Here is a 20,242-nt window from a genome sequence, read left to right on the forward strand (position 1 = left end):
CCTTGGGGGCTCGGACAGTAAAGAAATTCTTCCTTATGTCCAGCCTGAAACGGTCTTGGAGGAGTTTGTGACCGTTCGACCTCGTGACACAGATGACACAGCCAGAAGCACAGAGACTTCTAATGCATTCCAGGGGATTTGGTGAGGAACCACTCAAGGAAGAGGAGCTCCTCCGACTTAAAATCACTACAGTCACTTTGGGCAGCACCTCAGCAGTTCCCTGGAGGCCACTTGTCAGGCACACTAAGCCCGATTAACTGATGAGATCCGACAGGTCTCTAGCGCCAGGGGGATGTGCTGCAGATTACAGCCAGACACCAAAAATAGCCAGAACCCAGCTGCCACTGCGCATGCCTGGCTGCAGGGCTAGAGCGTAGCAACAGAGCACTCTACCTGCCTACCATCTCTCATTTCCCTTTATGCAGTAACAATACAGGGAATTGCTCAGATCAGGACTCCCCAGCCGACATGTGGGCTGGGTTAATTCATTTAGCCCAAGATACCTAAAGTCTCCATGAAGCACTGTTGTCTAGCATTGCAGTGTAACATTTGCCCAAGAAGAGAGGGCCTGCTTCAGAGGTTTGTCCACCCTTAAGTGAATGGATATGACAATCACCTCAGGCTAGTGAATACAGTGAACACCTAGTCTGGACGCTCCCCATTCCAAGGCACAAAAGTCAGTGGGTCTGCAGTTAAGACAACTCCTTGGAATAGAGGTTTGTGCTGGTCTGCACTTTCCATGCACCAACTCCATCAAGTTAGCCAACACTAAAAACTCAAGCACCATGTTACAGGGTAGACTGGCCCCGTTAAGAGGGTACGGGCCCAGTTCACCTGTGACTAGCTAAATGCTTCCAGGTGGGACCAGGCAGAAGTCAGCTAAATGGTATGAAGGCCCAGACTCAAATGAGAGGTGGAAATAGAAAGCTGATGAGGGATGGGAAGTTTCTGCAGGGAGCTAACCAACAGATCTGTGAAAATGGAGGACCTGGGTAATGAAGCAGCAGCAGCTTACCCCCAAAATAAGAGCTATGCTGGAAGGAAGTGCTCAGTATGGCACCAGATTAAGGGGTTTCAGAAGCAGAAGGCTGTGGGGACCACTCTTGCTGAAGCCTGGAGGTAAGGGGCAGGGGGAAGAGAGCTGCCAGAAGACTGGTGTCTCAGGCAAGGAGATGGCCAACACTTGGTGGAGGACATGGAGGGAGGTCTCCCAGGCCAGAGCACAGAGGATGCAACAGGCAGGTTTTGTAGAGGCTTTGAGAGAACTGCTGTTGTTAGATTTATATCAACAAATAATGCCTGGAAATAGAGCTTAAAATTTAACTGAGGGGCCATACACTTATCCCAAACTGGAGAGCTGACTACTGGTCTGCAGATACTGGCTAGTATCACCCTGACTGGCTGCAGGAAGACCCTATGAACATTACATGAAGTCAGACCCCCGGAGTTTAAAAGGTAGAAGGCTCACTGTAAGGAAGCAGCCAGGCAGGACATGGCTGTTTCAAATGGAAGATTTCACAGAATAAACGGGGAAAATGCCACTGCCATGCCTGAACACTGCCCTTGCTACGTCCTGCTTGGGTTTCTAGCGGCTATGAAGGTGTTAATCTTGGAAATAAGCATCTCGTTTTTCCTGGCATTTTCCCATATATTCTGTGAAATCTTCCATGTGAAACAGCCGCATCCTGCCTGGCTGCTTTCTTACTGTGAGCCTTCCATCTTTCCAGTTCATTGGGCATCTCAGCAGCAGGACTGGATTTGAACTATGCTGGGCCCCACTCCCACATCCAGTCCATTCAACTGCACCTGCTCCCTCTGCCTCCCATCAACATGCACTGGCTAAGCCCTCAAAGCGAGCAGAATCTTCCTGCTGACTTCAGTGGACTGTGGATGATGCCACTAACCAAGACATATCTAAATCCAAGAAGCAACATGTTCTGCAGGACAGAGGGGGTTGCAAACTTTGTAAAGAAACTAAGAAGTGCAGTGTAGTAGGGAGTGGGGATGAACAAGCAACTGTTGTACAAGCCTCAACCCTGAAGGAGAATAGGAGCCAGTAAGGAAATTTCAGAATGGGACAAAAGGAGGCCATTGAGGGAGCAAGAACAGCAGCATGTAAGGTATCCAAAGGGGTGAGACAGGATACAGTAGAGTGATACTTCATCCTGCCAGCCAAGGCTTGGGCATGGGCAGTGGGTACAACAGGCCCAAGAACTAGGACTGTAGAGGTTCTACTCTCAGCCCTGCCAACTCCACAGGTGTATGCCTTCCAGTAAGGCTCTGCTTCAGCACATTCCACACCTCCAGCACACAAAATATTCCCCAACAACAATAAGCAACAACCTCAAACTCTTGAGAACAGGTTTCTGTTCCAAAGTCTCCTAGTGCCCCGACTGATGTTTTTAAAACAGGATAACGACACTGACCTCCTTTGCCCTGTGTTCCAAGATACAGAGCGGTAAAGTGGTATACAAGAGCTAGGCATTCTACCTCCTTCCTGGGGCTTTTAAAATGGTTGGATACTGCAGGATGGAAGGTGTGAGACATTTGGGTGGCCCAAAGCCGGCCCAAAGCCACCCCTAAGTCACCAAGCTGTTAAATTATCTCTGGCACTGGCAAGCAGTTCCTGTATTCCTAAAGTGACCATTCCTGTTCCGGAGGGTTTGCAAGCTTGATCCAGAAGGACAGACATCTCTGTGGTGGTAAAGTTCATACTAAACTATTTCACAACTTCTATTTAAAAGGATTAATGCTCAGGAATTGAACCATGATTCGTGCTCGCTCTCTCCCTGGGTGTGCCTTGTACTTCCCTGCCTGAAATTCTTAACAGCTTTAGTTTTTTCTTCTTACAACACCTTCAGTTTTCAACAAACAAACAAACTCAATAGGGCAGCATTGCCTGGCTCTCTTATGGGTAGATCTGCTACTTCCTGCTCTCTTCACGATGCATCCCTTCCCCATGACGTGGGTAATTTTCAGATAGACAAACAGATTAAGTGACCTGCTTATGACCACATAAAAAGTCTATTGCAGACTCAGATGTGAACTCAGTACTTGAGTCCTAGTCCAGAGCCTCAAAACACAAGGTCTTGCTTATTTCTAAAGCTTTATTATTAGAAAGGGGAAAAACTGAGCTGAGAACAATAAACTCTTGTGTGATAAGTGTCTGAGTTTATTGTGTTACATTAATATGTACATGTAGATGTAGACACGTCCACTGTTTAGGTTGCAATGGTTGCCCGAGTTAACTCCCTGCCTTTATGTTGGTTGTTCTTTTGATACCTCTTGCCATAAAACCAGCTGTTATAAGCTCCCATGAAGCTCCACCTGACTCCTTCCTCTGTTTGTACAGCACCTTGTATGATGAGGGCTTGACTTGACAGGGTCCTCTGCCTGTAATACAGCTGCCTTTAGCTAGACACTGATGCAGCACTTTTTTTCACAGTACTTTCTATATGGCCTGTGCATTGCATAGGAAATGCATTGCAAAGCTCAGACCATAGTGAATTGCAGCTTCCTCCTTACTGCTAAACTGATCCACTTCCAGCCATTTAAAACTTTTTTTTTAACCTGTTCTTCCTTCAGAAGCGGCAGATCCTGGTGACACTCATAGAAATTTGCTTGCCATTGCTGTTTGCTGCAATCCTGATAGCACTTCGTCACCGTGTGCATTCAGTCAGCCACCCCAATGCCACCATCTACACCAGGCAGTCAGTGCAGGAGCTGCCATGGTTTTTTCGCCATCGGGAGCCAAGCAACCCATGGGAGCTGGCCTACGTCCCCTCCAACAGCACGGCTGTAAAGAGCATTGCCGAGGCGGTGGAAAAGGCTTTGCATGTCAATATCAAAGGTTAGCATTGACTGGGAGTTGCAGAGGTGGGAGGAGGTCTCTTAAACATTCATGTTGTGCATGTGAGCAACATGCCTGTAAAAATGTTATGTATAGTTCTGATTGAGCAAATTTGTAGGCCCGTTCTTAAAGGTCTGTTAATTACGTGCTTTGCTGAGCTGGGGCCTACAGTCAGGATGTTTTAACTGTGTAGGTAACTGGCAGGGAGTGCTGAAGACTTCCCTAGGTTAATCATTTCTAGGGTCTAGAGATCAGAACCTCTTCTTTGTTGGTAGTGACTTCCTTGTAAGGGCTGAGCCTTTGGCTATTAAAGTTAAAGGAGCCCATTCAAAAATTGGACTTCTGTTTTGCAAGTGATGCTTGAGGCTTTCATAGCAGAACAAGGAGTTAAAAAATAATGCTCCCCTTTATTAATTTTTTTTGTACTTTGCATCTAGTTGCTTTCACTGTTTTCTCCTATATATCCAGTAGAGTTGGTCAAAAGTTCCTGAAAAAACAGGTTTCCGTGAGAAGATGCTGATTCTATGAACTTGGAATGTTTTAAATGAGAAATGTCTGTAAAGGTTTCTAAGGATGAAACACTTCATTTCAATTTCTGTTCATATTACATTTTATAATCCAGAAATTAAAATAGTGGCTGCTACATGTCAACCTTGTGACATTGCTTAGTTTTGATTATAGCTATTTTGACTTTCCTGAGTGAAAAGATTTTGGAGGTCACATTTATGCTGTAAACTTCATAATTTCACTTTTTTGTTCTAATCTGGAATCAGGACAAATGTCAGGATTTCCTGTGGAATGGAAATTTTACCTTCCCCCAAGCTCTTAAGCAGTTTCTTATGTAATTTTTGTGGGTCTCTTATCCAGCAGGAGGGTTGGGTGTGTGCTTCTAAAATAGGGAAATGTCAGAGCAACCCATGCTGTGCCTTGGGGAGGATCAGGACTGGGACAGGAGGGGCTGAGTTGATACAGCTGTTTGCAGGGAGTTGAATGGGGCTTGCTTGAGCCCAGTCTGTCCTTGAGTTCAGTTTGGTATTGAAAAACCAGTCTGTATTGTGTGGGGTTAGCTCTCCTCTCTTGGAAGACAAAAAATGCAACCCCTTTGGTATCAAGAGCTGACAGTGCTTGGTTTGGGTGGTGACATTATCAGGCTGGCAGTCTCTGGCACCTTGTCTTTGGGTAAAAATCTGAGCTGGATATTCCCTGATGAAGGCAAAAATCTGGTGAAATGGGTTTGCCAGCTACTGCTGCAGGGTATTCATCATGCAGCAAGGAGCCCTTCAGAACTGAAGTCCAAGACCTCCACACTCTCAGACATCTTGAGGCTTCCCCTCATGGCAGTGTGTTTCACTCCCTTGCACGGGCAGCTTATTCTGTGGACTTTCTTCTTTTGCAGCTCACGGCTTTTCCTCAGAGAGGGAGTTTGAGGACTATGTAAAGTTCAATAACCACTCAGGCAATGTGTTGGCCGCTATTGTTTTCAAGCACCACTTCAATCACAGCAAAGACCCTTTGCCACTCCAGGTAAGTGAGCCTGTAGAGAAGGCAGTAAAGAGTTGGCATCCCCAAGAGAGGTATAGTGGCCCCCAAGCCAAGCCACAGTGACATGAGGAAGACTGTCCCTGTTGTGATGTTACCATGTCAGTGATGGTGTAATGTCAACTCCAGATACCGTGATTACAAAGAGGGGCATAAAAGCACCCTGACATATACATAAGAAACAACTTCTCTGCTGGACAGTGCCAGTAACCTTAAATGGGGAGACAGTGATGACTGGCATTTCTCCTGCCCAACCCATAAAGAGCAATATCTGTAGTGATGTTTTTGGGTGGGGCTTTACTAGGTATGAAGAATGTGGGGACAGGATATTTTAATTTGGTCCCTTGTGGTCCTTCATGGGTTAGCCAGTGCACTGCGTGATTCTTCTGCCCAACTGCTGTTGTCTTTCTTGCTGTGATTCTCTGTTCAGTCATAGTATCATAGAAAATTAAAATTGGAAGGGACCCCAGGAGGTCATCTAGTCCAACACCCTGCTCAGAGCAGGATCATCTCCAACTAGATCATCCCCACCAAAGTTTGTTTAGCCAGGTCTTAAAAACCTCCAAGGATGGAGATTCCACCACCTCACTAGGTAACCTGTTCCATTGTTTTTCTATCCTAGTGAGAGAGTTCTCCCTAATATCTAACCTAAACTTCCCTTGCTGCAACTTGAGACCATGACTCCTTGTTCTGCCATCTGCCACCACGGAGAACAGTCTAGCTCCAACCTCTTTGGAACTACCCTTGGAAGTAGTTGAAGGCTGCTATTAAATCCCCTCTCGGTCTCCTCTTCTCTAGACTAAGTAAGACCAATTCTCTCAGTCTCTCCTCAGAAGTCATGTCACCTAGCCTCCTCACCATTTGTTGCCTTACTCTGGACTGCCATCAACTTGTCCTCCTCTTTTCTGTAGTGGGGGACCCAAAACTGAACACAGTACTCCAGAAGTGGCCTCACCAGTGCTGAATAGAGGGGAATAATCACTTCCCTCGACCTACTGGCAACACACCTACTAATGCAGCCCAGTATGCTGTTAGTCTTCTTGGCAACAAGGGCACACTGCTGGCTCATATCCAACTTACTGTCCACTGTAACTCCCAGGTCCTTTTCTGCAGAGCTGCTGCCCAGCCAGTCTTCCTCCAGCCTGTACCAGTGCTTGGGATTGTTCTGTCCTAAGTGCAGGACTTTGCACTGGTCCTTGTTGAACCTCATGAGATTTCTTTTGGCCCAGTTCTCCCATTTGTCAAGGTCACTCTGAATCCTAGTCCTACCCTCCAGCATATCTACTACTCCCCCTATCTTGGTGTCATCTACGGGCTTGCTGGGGGTGCATTCCATCCCATCTTCCAGTTCATTAATGAAGAAACCAGCCCCAGAACTGACCCTGGGGCACCCACCCCACTTGATACCGGCTGCCAACTAGACATCAAGCCATTGATTACTACCCTCTGAGCCTGATGCCAACTAGACATTGAGCCATTGCTTGCAGGAAGACTCCTGTGAGTGTCTAGTTGGATTCTGTTAATTAGACAGTCACTGATTTACTACCCTCTGATGCTCCAGCCAGTTTTCTATCCACATTATAGTCTATTCATCCAGCCTGTACTTCCTTAACTTGCCTGTGAGATTGTTGAGGGAGATCATATCAAAAGCCTTGTTAGAATTAAGGTACACCACATCCACTGGTCTCCCCACATCCACAGAGCCAGTCACCTCATCATAGAAGGCAATCAGGTTGGTCAGGCATGTCTTGCTCTCGGTGAATCCATGCTGACTGTTCCTAATCACCTTCTCCTCCAAGTGCTTAGAAATGGATTCCTTCAGGATCTGCTCCATGATTTTTTTTCAGGGGCTGAGGTGCGACTGACTGGCCTGTAGTTCCCTGTATCCTCCTTATTCTCTTTCTTAAATATGGGCACTATGTTTGCCCTTTTTCCGATCATCTGGGTCCTCTCCCAATTGTCATGAGTTTTCAAAGATGATGGCCAGTGGTTGTACAATTACATCGGACAACTCACTCAGTAGCCTTGGGCACATCCCATCTGGTCCCATGGACTTGTATGTGTCCATTTTTCCTAAATAGTCCCTAATAGTGTTCTTTTGCCACTGTTGGCTGCTCACCTTCTCTACAAACTGTGCTGCTAGGTGCAGTAGTCTGGGAGCTGACCTTGCCTGTGAAACCTGAGGTGAAAAAGACATTGAGCACTTCAGCCTTTTCTGCATCTTCTGTCACAAGGTTGCCTCCTCCATTTAGTAGGTGACCCACACTTTTCCTGATCCTCCTTTGCTACTTACATATTTGTAGAAACCCTTCTTGTTATCCTTACCATCCCTTGCTAGCTGCAACTCCGATTGTGTTTCTGCCTTTCTGACTTCATCCCTACATGCCTGAGCAATGCTCTTATACTCCTCCCTAGTTATTTGTCCAACTTTCCACTCATAAGCTTGGTTTTTGTGGTTTAGTTCACTGAAGATTTCCCTACTAAGCCAAACTGGTCTTGTGCCATATTTGCTGTTCCTCCTGTGCATCAGGATGCTTTGTTCTTGCACTCTTCAGTGAGGCTTCTTTTAAAATATAGCCAGCTCTCCTGGGCCCCTCTGCCCCTCAGACTGGCTTCCCAGGGGATCCTGCTCATGAGTTCCCTGAGCGAGTCGAAATCTGCTTTTCTGAAGTCCAGGGTCCTTACTCCGCTGCTCTCCATCCATCCTTCCTTCCTTCAGGATCCTGAACTCAGTTAGTTTTATATCATGGTCATGGCTGCCCAAGTTGCCATCCACTACTACATTCCCCACCAATTCTTCCCTGTTTGTGAGCAGCAGGTCAGGAAGAGCATGGCCCCTAGTTGGCTGCTCCAGCACTTGCACCAGGAAGCCTTTCTGTGCCAGGCATCCACCATTGCCTCAGGTGATGTTGGGACCTGGACACTCTCTTTTTGCTTTTTTTGCCTTGTAGGTTGATTACCAGCTGCGCTTCAAATACAGCCCAAGGAATGCCCCACGGAATGAACAGACAGGCCTGAATCCTAACCTTGACCGAGACTGGCACACCAGCTACCTGTTTCCACTTTTTCAGCTACCTGGCCCCAGGGAAGCCAACCACGATGATGGGGGAACACCTGGTAAGCACAACCCTTTGAGGACTTGTTTTAGTCCATGGTACAGTAATTTGTCAGTCAGAAAAAAGAAACTGCTAAAATAAGCCATCTAGCCCAGGTACCTTGACTAGGGCATTGAGAGGGACAACTGAAATGACTGGGCAAATGTTATGTCAGTGGCTGTCATGGTCTGGGCTAGCAAACAGCTGACCCCTCCCTCTGCCTCATCATTAGGAGACAATGGGAAAGTGTAACTCTTATTCCTTGATTTGCATCTGAGGGAAGGGGACAACATAGAGGGTGGGCTGGTATTAGGATCTGGGCTTCTGATGTTTAGGAAGTGTATAAGGGGAGGAAGTGATGTGATGCCCTGCCAAGCTCTTTCTGGTTCTGTTCCCACCTTGCCACAGCAGTATCTCTGCCAAGTCTCTTATCTACAAATGTGTGTGCTTTTCCCCTGTAGCCTTTGACAGTACGCCATGGTGTAATCATCAGCTGGAGCTGTGGCCAGGTTCATCATGGCCACATTTGCCTCTTCCTGCTATTTCAGCTGGTGTCACTCTAGAAAAAGCTTGAAAAGGGGACATTAGTGATTTATGACATTATAATGCTCTCTCTTATTTAACTGGGGGGATAGATGTTTCTGTTGAGCTTGGAATAGATAAATCAAATTTTTAAAGTGGATTTGTTTTATTTAAGTACAGTTCTTTTTAAAAATAAAACTTTAAAAATGTATTTTGTTGCCTATTAAGCCTTATTCATTCATATTAATTTAATTTTAATTAAAATTTTAACCAGTTTGTCTGCTGCTGGCATTTTAAATAAAATCAAACCATTGAATTGATGATGAAAGTTACTGGAAGGATACCTGGAATCAGTCTAAAAAGAACTAAACCAGTTTTTGACAGCGCTAGCTTCTTTTGCAAGCACATAGCGAATGTTTCTCTTGTTTCAGTTCATTCAGTTTAATGACTAGTTCATTCAAAGTCAGGAGTCCAGTTGAGCATTGAAAAACTTGAAAAGTTTCATTTTCCTCCTATAATCTATGAATAAAAATGAGGTGCAAGGAGATGACATCTGGTTCAATTCACTCACTACAGATAATATTTCCTATATCTAATTTAGTTTTAAGTGTAAAACATTCTTAACTTTGTCCCGCACATTTTAAAGAACCTTTATTTAATTTAAAATCCATTTAAAAATGCTGGGGTCTTTTGTGCATTTTGCTGTGATGGTTTGTGCCAAGCTTTGTTGGGATAGATCGGAATCCCATCATTTGCTATTTTCTAACGTAACAAAACTATAAACATTGAGACTCCAAATAGATACATAGTAAGCTTCATAATATAATATGCCTAAATATAACATCATCCTTCTGATTAACAAAAATAAGTGCCAGACTTAGTGTAAAGCTTATTTTGATAAACATTACCAACTACTGAGAATCAGCCTATCCTTAAAATGTGCAAATACAGAACAAGGTTACAGCCTGATTTAGATCACTCCTTGCTTGCTTAATTCTCCAAAGGATGAGGATAGGGCTGAGCTGCTAGCATATACTATGTTCTAAGCAATGTCACCGTTGGTTGTGTTTGTCCTTTTTGACTTCCATGCAGTCTTCTGCAGCCTAAAGCCAAAGGTTGCTTTCCCTTTGTTTCATCAGGAGTGGCTCTTCTAGGTGCTGCACAGTCGCAGAGCACTAGTGAAAAGTAGCTGACAGCCCTGATCTGGGTCCAGTCTGGTGCATTAACACAAGACAAATCTGTCCAATAGCAAACGTGCACCCCCTGCATGGGTGGCACTAAAAGCCCTCACCCTGCTTCTTTTAAAGCAGCGATTTCCACTGAGGATTGTAAGCTGTTCTGAGCAGGGTGCCTCTACTGCTCTTTATTTGCAGCATTTAGTGTGGCACTTGCCCTTAGGTGGGGTTTTGGTGTGGCAGGAAGACCAGTGTTATCACATCTACCGCCCACCCCAAAGCTAAGGGCTTAGGGCTGGCAGTGGTTGCAGCCCTGCTATGAAGCATATGCACGTGACTCTGGGAAGCTGCTCCAGCAGCATAGTGCATGATTCATAGGAGAAGGTCAGGAATCTGCCATATCTGGTTGGATGAGGAGGGGAAGAATCCCAGTTTCTCCATGAGCAGCTTCCAGATTATATTGGCTGGTGGTAGGAAACGAGGTGCTTATTTTCTCTCAACCAAAGTCCAAACTTGCCCCTGATGTAGCTCCGTTGATTTGATGGATGAATCTGGCCTAGTCTGCCACTCTCTTTCTCCCTTCATATGGCTCAAGAAACCCCTTCTCTCTGCCTTGTGGGCTAGCTAGCCACAGAACTTAGTCTACAGGGTCCCTTGCTCTGTGAAATCATTCTTACTTTTTTTTTCAGCTCAGGTTCATATGTAAAGAAGCCTGTAGCAGAACCATTGAATTATCACCCTAACAAATGACCATTGAAACAGGAGCCAGGGAGCAGAATGGGGCAGCAGTGTTAGCACCAGCTGCATGACATGCCTGGTTCTTTCATACCTTCTAGGGTCGGAAGGGACATGAACAGATCATCAAGTCCGACCCCCTGCCATGAACAAGCGCTGGGATCATAATACCTCAGCCAGATATGTATCCAACCCCCTCTTGAAGACCCCCAAGGTAGGGGAGAGCACCACTTCCCTTGGGATCTCATTCCAGAGCCTGGCAGCCCTAACCATAAAGTAATGCCTCCTGATATCAAGCCTGAACCTGCTCTCACTCAATTTGTTGCCGTTATTCCTTGTTATCCCAGGTGATACCCGGGGGAACAGAGCCTCATCTATTTTCTACTGGTCCCCGCTGGTAAGTTTATAGATGGGCACCAGATCCCCTCTCAGTTTTCTCTTGTGGAGGCTGGATAGATTCAGACCCTGTAGTCATTCTTCAGAGGGCCTGGTCTGCTGCCCTGTGACCATGCAAGTGGCCCTCCTCTGGACCCTCTCAATGCTAGCCAAATCCCTCTTGAAGTGCGGCACCCAGAACTGGACACAGTACTCCAACTGTGGCCTGACCAGTGCTGCATAGAGGAGAAGGATCACCTCCCTGGACCTGCTTGTGATGCATCTGTAGATGCACGAGAAGGTGTGGTTAGCGGTTGCTAACCGCTTCCTCTCATTGATGGCTCATGTCCATCTTTTCTGCAGCTGGTGGGTGCTTGGGGCCCTGAGAGGCCAAGTGACCTGCTCCTCTTCACTCAGCATGTCTGTTACAGAGCAGGAAATTGAACCTGAGTCTCTGATGTTGCTGGCCAGTGTCCTGTAGCTAACCAGCAGTAAACTCTGAAGACCTCAAAGACTTTTAAGACCTGAAGGTGAAAAATCTCCACAAAGTCAGTTGCCTTGGTTTTTGTGAAGGAGTTTGTGCTCTAGCTTGCTACAGTCTGCTACTTACACTGTTACATATGGACTTCATATTGTCCCTCTCTGTTAATGGGATAATCCCTCCCTCTTCTGTGCCAAAAATCTGAAGGAAAAAGAGGCAAGTGAGAAGAAGAGGGGCAGCAACACTTCTAAAATGATGACTAATTATCCTGTGGAATGGAGTGCTGTAAGAACTTCATAGATTTCATAGACATTAGGGGCTGGAAGGGACCTTGAGTCCAGTGTGTACCCTGCCCCCCTACCTTCCCCCATAGGTGGGAGGTCAGCTGGGATCAGCTGATCCCAGCAAGAACAGTATCCAGATGCTTTCTGAAAGAGTTCAGAGTAGGTGCTTGCACCATCCCTGCAGGGGAGTCTGTCCCAGAGCCTAGACACACTCACCGTAAATAACGTTTTTTTTCTTATGTCTAATCTAAATTGGCCTTCCTGGAGTTTATGGCCATTAGACCTGGTTACCCCTTGGGGAGCTCTGGTGAACAGCTGTTCTACCAGGTCCTGATGTACCCCTCATATAATTGTAGGCTGCTACCAGCACCCTGGTAGCAGAACGATAGGGTGCTGATCTGCCATTGATTTGGGTCAGGTTATTTCAGTTAATAATGTCCTTTTTGAAGCTGAGCCTCTGTCCTTTCCATTTAATGAAGTCATTGGAAAAAAGATGGAAAGAAGGCCATGCAGAAGAAAAGTTTTTGTCTCGCTAGTAACAGGAACCTAGGTTAAAACCAGAGAAGCAGCCACCTCACTCAACTACACACCCGTCTTCTCTTGTCTGCTTACATCGTTCTGCCTCCCTGTGGTCATATCTGTATCATTTTTGGCACTTGCATGCAGGCAGCCATTCTGTTTCCCAGCAGTATGGAGGCATTTGTGAGAGTGCATGCTTAGCATGTAGATGAGGCATGCAGAGGTTACATACATGGCCTACTGCATGGACATGTACCATGGTTTAACCCCAACAACTAAATAGATTACATATTTACCTGGGAAGCTAGAGAGCTGTGTTCTAGCTTCCCACTGCTGAGAGGGGTTTTGAATCTGTATTTCTGAAACTTCCCAGCCTAGTGCTTTAACCACCACACCACAGGTTAACCCTTATCCAGGCCCTTCTCTAGCACTTATTTTGGAGGTTGGCCCCTGGGCAGCCATGAGCGGGAGATATGTGTGACCTGGAAGAAGGCAGCAAGCCAGAAGGTGTGTGGCTCAGTGAGGTGGCTGCACCTCTGGGTTCTAGTCTGGGTCCTTGTTTCTAGTGGAACAAAAACTTCCCTTCTGCATGGCCTTCTCTCCATTTTTTCCAATTACTTTATTAAATGCAAAGGGCAGAGGCTTAGCTTCAAAAGGCAGCAGAGGGCAGCAAAAAGGCCTGACAAATGCCTGGCCTGTGGTGTGGTGGTTAGAGCACTATGCTAGGAAGTCACAGTAGATATAGTTTAAACCCTGTCAGGAGACACCTGGAGGTCTTCAGCTTCCTGGGCAAGTCCCTAGTCACTGTTAACTGGGCTAAAGCACAGGAGGGCCATCCTTTTCCAGTTTGTTTTCAGGGCACATGTGCCCACAGACACATGCTCGTAATCATCTATGCAGCCAGGGTAACACATCAAGGAATAAAATGGCTACCTGCCCATAATTAGCAAAATACAGTGTAGATGGATTAAAAAGGTAACTAAGAAGAAACAGAATTCCACACATGCCTCATGTTGCCCCTTTCTGTTAATAGGATGATGCCGCCATTCTGTGGTAAATGCTCAAGGCAAAATAGACAGGAGAAAGAGTGTCTCAGATGATGAGTAATTAGCCTGTGAAACAGAATGTCAGAAGACTGATAGGGCACTGAACAGCTGTTTTGCAGACCTGCGTGCAGCCTTCTGTTTCGGGCTCTGCCACTGATCTGCTGTGTGATTTGGGTCAAGTTACTTCAGTTGATCTTGCCTTTGTTTATCCCTTCCCATCTTCTTACTCTCTTGTGTGCTTAGGTCACAGAGTCATCAGGACTGGCACTATTTCTTCTTGTGTCAGCAGAGTACATAGTGGCAGTGGAGCCCTCACCTTGTGGGGGAGGCCCAAGGATTCACTTAAGTAATGTAAGCAGTAGGTAAATAAAAGGGAAAAAATTCTGAGACCAAGAGCTCTAAAAGATTTGACTTTGCACAAATAGTAATAAAGCCTTAGGCTCTGGGGCATACTGTCATCATCACTGTGACGGGGCTAGACATACCTGTTCTCTATGGACAAGTTGTTACATAACACTCCATGACTGGGATTTTTGCACCTTAATATTTGTCCCCTTCTGGATGTGGAGCTGGATGACTTCTGGGTCTGACCTGGTAGAGCAATTCCTAGGTTAAATATCAAATAAATTAGTAACCTTGAGTGACACGAAGTGAATTCCATCAAGGAATTGTGGGAACAGAAGACATGAGATCAGTGTCTCCAGAAAGCCTTGATTGGATTAAAGCTGTATAACTTGAGTCCTGCGAGTATTTTCCTTTTCATGTGAATGCACAGGCTTGATTAAATAAGCTGCACAATGGAATATAAATTGATTACTACCTTATTTGTATCTCATCAGCTGCTCTAAAAATAAGTAATGCGCATTATGATTAAGGATCAGTGCCCCTGATACAGGTCCTTGTGCAGCTGATTCTGTACAAAGGAGGCACCATTGTCTAGTGTCTAGAGTATAGCAGAGAGCCTTGAAGGCCAAGTACTGCCACAAACACATGGGTTAATGACTCCACTTTTTACCCATGTTATTTATTTGCATTACTTCAAATGCTTGAGGCCTCAGCTGAGACCCAGGCCTCATGATGCTGATCATTGCATACGCTTTTAAGATGTAGCTTTTTTCCTGGAGAGTGTATAGTCTGTACAGACAAATAGGAACAGAAGCTTTATCATATTCACTCTTTGGATGGGGAGCAGAGGCCTGGGGAGCAAGCTGCATAGGCAGTTTAAGTTAGAGCCAGGAACTGCATAGGCAGTTTAAGTTAGAGCCAGTGTGCCAGCCCTTCATCAGCAAACCCCAAATGCAGCTGTGCCGACTGAAGCTGTACCATCACTCCTGGGAAAAGGCTCTTGACAGGCTTCTTTGTCCTGCCAGAGTGAAGTCCTGAGAATTTTCAAGGAATAGTCCAAATAAAACCAGAGTGTTACTGTATGAATCTATGTGGGTATAGATCTTCTTGGAGCTACTGCTGTGCTGTTTCCCCCTTGCAGAGCCTCTTTCATAAAGGCCATACCTTTTTCTCACATGCACAGCATTGCCCTCTCCTCCCCTGAATGGTGTCTATAGATGACAGGCATACAATTCATACCCCTCTGCAACTGGGGAGCATTGATCTGCTGGAACTGTCTGCTCTTCTCCTACAGTACTCTCACACTGTCCCCCTGGGTGCCTTTGTGTTTTCCCCTCAGGGTACTTCCGGGAGGGGTTTCTGGCAGTGCAGCATGCTGTGGACAGAGCCATCATACAGTACCATGCCAACGCCTCCAGCAGCAGTCTGCTGGAAAGGGTCACCGTGGCTGTGCGGCGCTTCCCCTACCCACCTTATGTCAACGACCTCTTTCTCCTCGCCATCCAGAACCAGCTGCCCCTGCTGCTCATGCTGAGCTTCACCTACACCTCACTCAATATCGTCCGTGCCGTTGTGCATGAGAAGGAGAAGAAGCTGAAGGTAATGGAGGAGGCTTGTCAGGGAAGGTGTCTTGCTGGCAGACTGCTGTAGCAGTAATACAAGTCACTGTAGATCAAATGACACTGGTTTACACAAGGTGGAACTGGTCACCTAGATATCCCACGTAGGGGTGTGCAGAGTGAAGATGAGCACAGCAGTGTCACTCTACTGTGTTGGCTAGCTTGGTTTCTTCACCTGTCTGTCTGTTTATGCTAAAGGAAATTGTCCACATCTGTAGGTGATCAAGTACCATCTATTGATGGGTGTGAAGAACACAGGGGAGGTGATGCTGTCACAGGATACTAGGGTAGAGGAAAGCCTGAGCACTCTGTCTGGCAGAATGAGAGAAAGAAGAGACTCCACTCTACTAGGGATGAGGGGTGGAAAGCAGAAGTGGGTAAGAGACTGAGCAAGGGGAAAGCACATCAGAGAATAGCCCTAAAGGAGAAACTGGTAATGGGAAGATAATTGCTCTGTTTCAAGCAGTTGGAATCTCCTTTGCAGGAAAACAACTCTAAAGGAATAAAAATCCTATAATCTGTAGCAGCTTGATGTCAGACACTGAACTCTGCATTCTGCGGTTTGCTTACCCATTCCAGATGTCATTAATCTGCTGGCTGCCTTCTAAAACATAACCCTCTTTTTAAACTGCTGAGTTAGGAATAAATCCCCTTCTTGCTGGGAGCCAGAAGGCAGAAGAGGGGGAGGTTAGGATGGTCTAGTAAATGCTGTGGAAGAATGTGGCTAATTCTGCAGCTGGAATCCAGCCCTGCCACCCTGCTGTGGTGCTTTATCTGCTTCAGCAATTGCTATTAGGTTTGCAGGCAGGCAATTCTCATGGGTTAGAATGCAGCTTCAGGATAGATGGAACACATTTGTGGGTGACCAGGATGCATGAAAAGGAGTTGGCTAAGGAGATTTTGGGGAAAAGGGAGCTTTGTTTTCTGAAAGGCAAGTTGCAATGAGTTTTATTTCATACTTAGAGACTTAGGTCAGCAGTTTGGTACCTCATAAGCTCAGGCAGAGCATCATACTTTTAATGTGAGAGTCTAGGGTTTGATCCATCTGGCTGAGAATACTGTCCTATTATGCAAGAAGTTAAGATTAGATGGTTTCAGTGGTCCCTTCTGGCCTTCACCTTTTGGGTTTGGATCTCAGTTTAGTGCTTCAGGGGGAAAAAAAACAACTTGTTCTCAGCATTCTTGCTTAATCTGACATTCCCTTGAACTGATGGGCAGAGACCACCTTGGATTCAAAAGTGAAATTGCTGTGGATGGGGCTTTATGTCAGCAATGGCTACTCTTGTGCCATGTGAGTCTAGCTGGTTTCCAGCACGTGCTGTGGGGCACCAAAGGGCTAAAGCTTTCTCCTTCAGTCCTGCAAAGGGAGATCCTAGTAGGGAGCTCCCCTGGCCTGCCTTGCTCCTGTTGTGAGCAGCTATTGCACCCTTCCGGCAAGGGAATAGGTGCAACTTAGTGTGATACTTCATCTTCCTTGTCTTCCCCACAGGAGTACATGCGCATGATGGGCCTCAGCAACTGGCTGCACTGGAGTGCCTGGTTCCTCATGTTCTTCCTCTTCCTCCTGGTGTCCATCTTCTTTGTCACCCTGCTCTTCTGTATCAAGGTGAGCATCCCAGTTTGGATTTCTGCTCATTATATCAGAACCAGGGTGCTCCAGGGGCTTTGGGAGCCAATGGGTGGGCATCAGTAGGTGGATTTAGATGGAGGGAAGGGTGGATCTTTCAAGAGCTGCTTCTCCTTCCTCCGTTAGGCTTCCCATTATTACCTCTGATCTAGAGAGTGTCTCCCTGAATGGTGTGGCAAGCTGAGTTAGGTGGGCAGTGGGGAAGAAAAGTTTTGAAGTCTCTATTGAATGTTAGAGGCCTCTTCTAACATGGGAATAATGGAAGTGTGGTTTGCTACTTTAGTCTGGACCTCAGCTATACTTTGTTTCACCAGTTTGAGCTTTCTGTGAAGACTCCTGGCCTTGCTTTTATACACAGCCCCACAGTAACTGTGGCACTGAGTTCCACAAAGCCAGAAGCTTAGCAGGATGCAGGAGGGTGCTGGGACACTTGCATAGTTAATGAGACTATCCAGTTATCAAAGGACCTGACACACCAGGAGTGTTTCATGCAACCTCCAATTCCTGGGATCTGGGAGGAAGCTTTCCTCATGGGGAGGCTACCAGAGGTGTGGGGAAGGAGACGTGCCCCCTTCCTCTGAGGCAGCTGGTCCTGGCCCCTCTCCAGGATGGGATACTGGAGAAGACGCTGGAGCTCTGACCATTCCAGTGGATGACCACATCGGAGTCCTTGGGTGGCCTCTATTCCCAAGACGCACTTTTAACACCCTGTAAACCATGGTCTACAATAGGAAAGTTGTGACCTATAAATTGCCCCTGGTGCTCTGCTTTTATACTTAGACCCTTTCTCTACCACTGTCTCCACCATCATGGAGCTGCAGGTCTTAGACATTAACTCCACTGTGTCACTGGTGTGCACTGCATATGTAACAAATAGGATGATGCCGTGGATTTTATCTGCAGGTCAGTGAGCAAGGGGCAGTGCTTACCAACAGTGACCCCACCCTGGTGTTCACCTTCCTGGCAGTCTTCTCCATCTCCTCCATCTCCTTCAGCTTCATGGTCAGCACCTTCTTCTCCAGAGGTGAGTCTTTCTCTTCAGCCTTCATGATGTTCCTCAGCAAGGCTGCCACAGGAAGAGACTGTGGAAATGGCACCTTTCCTGCTGAGGAGATCTGCTCCTTGTGCACCCCTGTCAACTGATTTTACTTAGGCAAGTTGGTAGGACATGTTTCCTGGCAGTGCTCCAGGCATAGTATGGTAACAGTGTAGACAATGCCCTAAGGACATTATTTGTTCTAGCACAGCATTTCTCAACCCATGGGTCGTGACCCAAAAGTGGGTTGCAAGAATATATGAAATGGTTGCAAACAAACTTTAAAGACGGATTCTCCTTTAAAGGAGAAAAACGTGGGAAACCATGGCTTTTCCCTTGCAGGCTGGCAGAGTTCCACATTGAGGGGCTGGAGCCTGGGGGTGGGAGTAGCAGGTCAGGAGTAAGGGGCACTGGGTCAGGACTGGCCATAGATGTTTACAAATGGATCCTGGTACAAAAAAGGTTGAGAAGCACTGCTCTAGTGAACCTTTACCACCAGTGGCATCATGTGAGGGGGACAGAGTCAGGCTAGATTTCTGGGCACCTATACGCTTGCCCAGTGCCTAGTTAAGCAAGTCTACTAATTGGCATGCTCCAGCAGCCTTGGTGTCACGTGTACTAAGCATCCCTGCACTTCAAATTAGTGGCAGGGGGGCTTTAACTAAAGCTCATCAAATGGGATTTAGTTAATGTGCCCTTGCCACCATTTTGAAGCATGGGACACTTGAATACATGAGACACTGTGGGTGCTTTAATTGGAGTGGCTCCCAAGAGCCACTTTAAAGCACCTCCACCCTGGAGCACATGTAAAGGCACCCCTGGATCCCAGGATGAATTTGCAGGGCTGGCATTCAGAAAACAGTTTACCCTGCAAACTGCTTGGAGTGCTCTGGGACTTGAATGGAAATGGTATGTTCTAATGGTTAGAGCATGGCAGATCTGGGTTCTGTTCTACTGACCCACTGATTGCCCATCAGTGAGTCATTTATCTCTTCTGCACCTGTTTCCTATTGGCAGATCATAGAGAATAACTGCCTTTGCCAAGGGCCAGGGCCTCTGTGGTCAGAAAGCTTTGTAGCACCACTGAGCATGTCTGTATTAGTTTGTCTCCACACTGTATTGTTGAAATCCTGCCCCCTTTGCCTCCATCTCTGCCTTTTACAGCTAATGTTGCAGCTGCTGCCGGAGGATTTCTGTATTTTTTCTCCTACATCCCTTACTTCTTCATCTCCCCCCGCTATGACCTGATGTCTCACAGCCAGAAAATAGCATCCTGCCTCATCTCCAATGTAGCCATGGCCATGGGGGCACAGCTCATTGGCATGTTTGAAGGCAAAGGTGAGTGGCTGTCTCATTTATGCACTGCTATTGGATCCAGGCCTGGCCAAGGTTGCAAAGGTCAGGAAGCTCTACTGGAGGCACAAACTGAACTTTGCACTTGGCATGTTCAGTGTTTGTGTCTGATGGTTTTCAGCCCAGCTTTCCTTGGTTCTGGCTTTCCTTGGGTCCTTGTGACGCAATCCTGTGCCATTGGAAGGACAGTGTGAGTCAATGGGCATTCTGGCAGTATTGCCAATGAGAGGGGAACAGCTCATTCTTGGGGCTTCCTTTTTGAGGGAACTGTTCTCGCATATGCTTAGTATCTTGAGAGTGTTGACTTGCTTAAACCATGCACGTATTCTAGCTATTGCCGCAGGTTTTAGAAGCACCCCATCTCTAAGGGAAATCTGGGCTTCACAAAGCAATGCTTCTTCATCGGCTTTCCTGTTGGTACCCAAGTTAATACTGCTTTAAGGGACGTAATTCATTAAGTTAATGGCATCTGCATGTAATTTCCATGCTAATTAGAAATATGTCTTTGGATGCAGGAGGGACAATATCTTTGCAAACAGACACTTAGGAGTAGATGGAGACAAAGAGAGGGTTTCTTAGTGGTGAAAGGCTCACTCTCTTGTTAGAACAGCTCTATAAAATGCCATAGAGGAGGGTGGCTT

General features: G+C 46.5%; 1 protein-coding gene across 1 annotated transcript in view; it reads left to right on the forward strand.

The window, feature by feature from the left end:
* Positions 1-20,242, forward strand: part of ABCA3 (ATP binding cassette subfamily A member 3) — a 75,505-nt gene that overhangs the window by 21,501 nt on the left and 33,762 nt on the right. Inside the window, exons 3-9 of the mRNA XM_019539961.1 lie at positions 3,586-3,850; positions 5,247-5,374; positions 8,341-8,506; positions 15,306-15,565; positions 17,075-17,191; positions 18,116-18,236; positions 19,413-19,586. Of these exons, the coding sequence (XP_019395506.1) occupies positions 3,586-3,850; positions 5,247-5,374; positions 8,341-8,506; positions 15,306-15,565; positions 17,075-17,191; positions 18,116-18,236; positions 19,413-19,586 (1,231 nt within the window). The remainder of the gene's footprint in view (positions 1-3,585; positions 3,851-5,246; positions 5,375-8,340; positions 8,507-15,305; positions 15,566-17,074; positions 17,192-18,115; positions 18,237-19,412; positions 19,587-20,242) is intronic.

This window comes from Crocodylus porosus, unplaced genomic scaffold (genome assembly GCF_001723895.1).
Source record: "Crocodylus porosus isolate Cpor-Errol unplaced genomic scaffold, CroPor_comp1, whole genome shotgun sequence".
Lineage (NCBI taxonomy): Eukaryota > Metazoa > Chordata > Crocodylia > Crocodylidae > Crocodylus > Crocodylus porosus.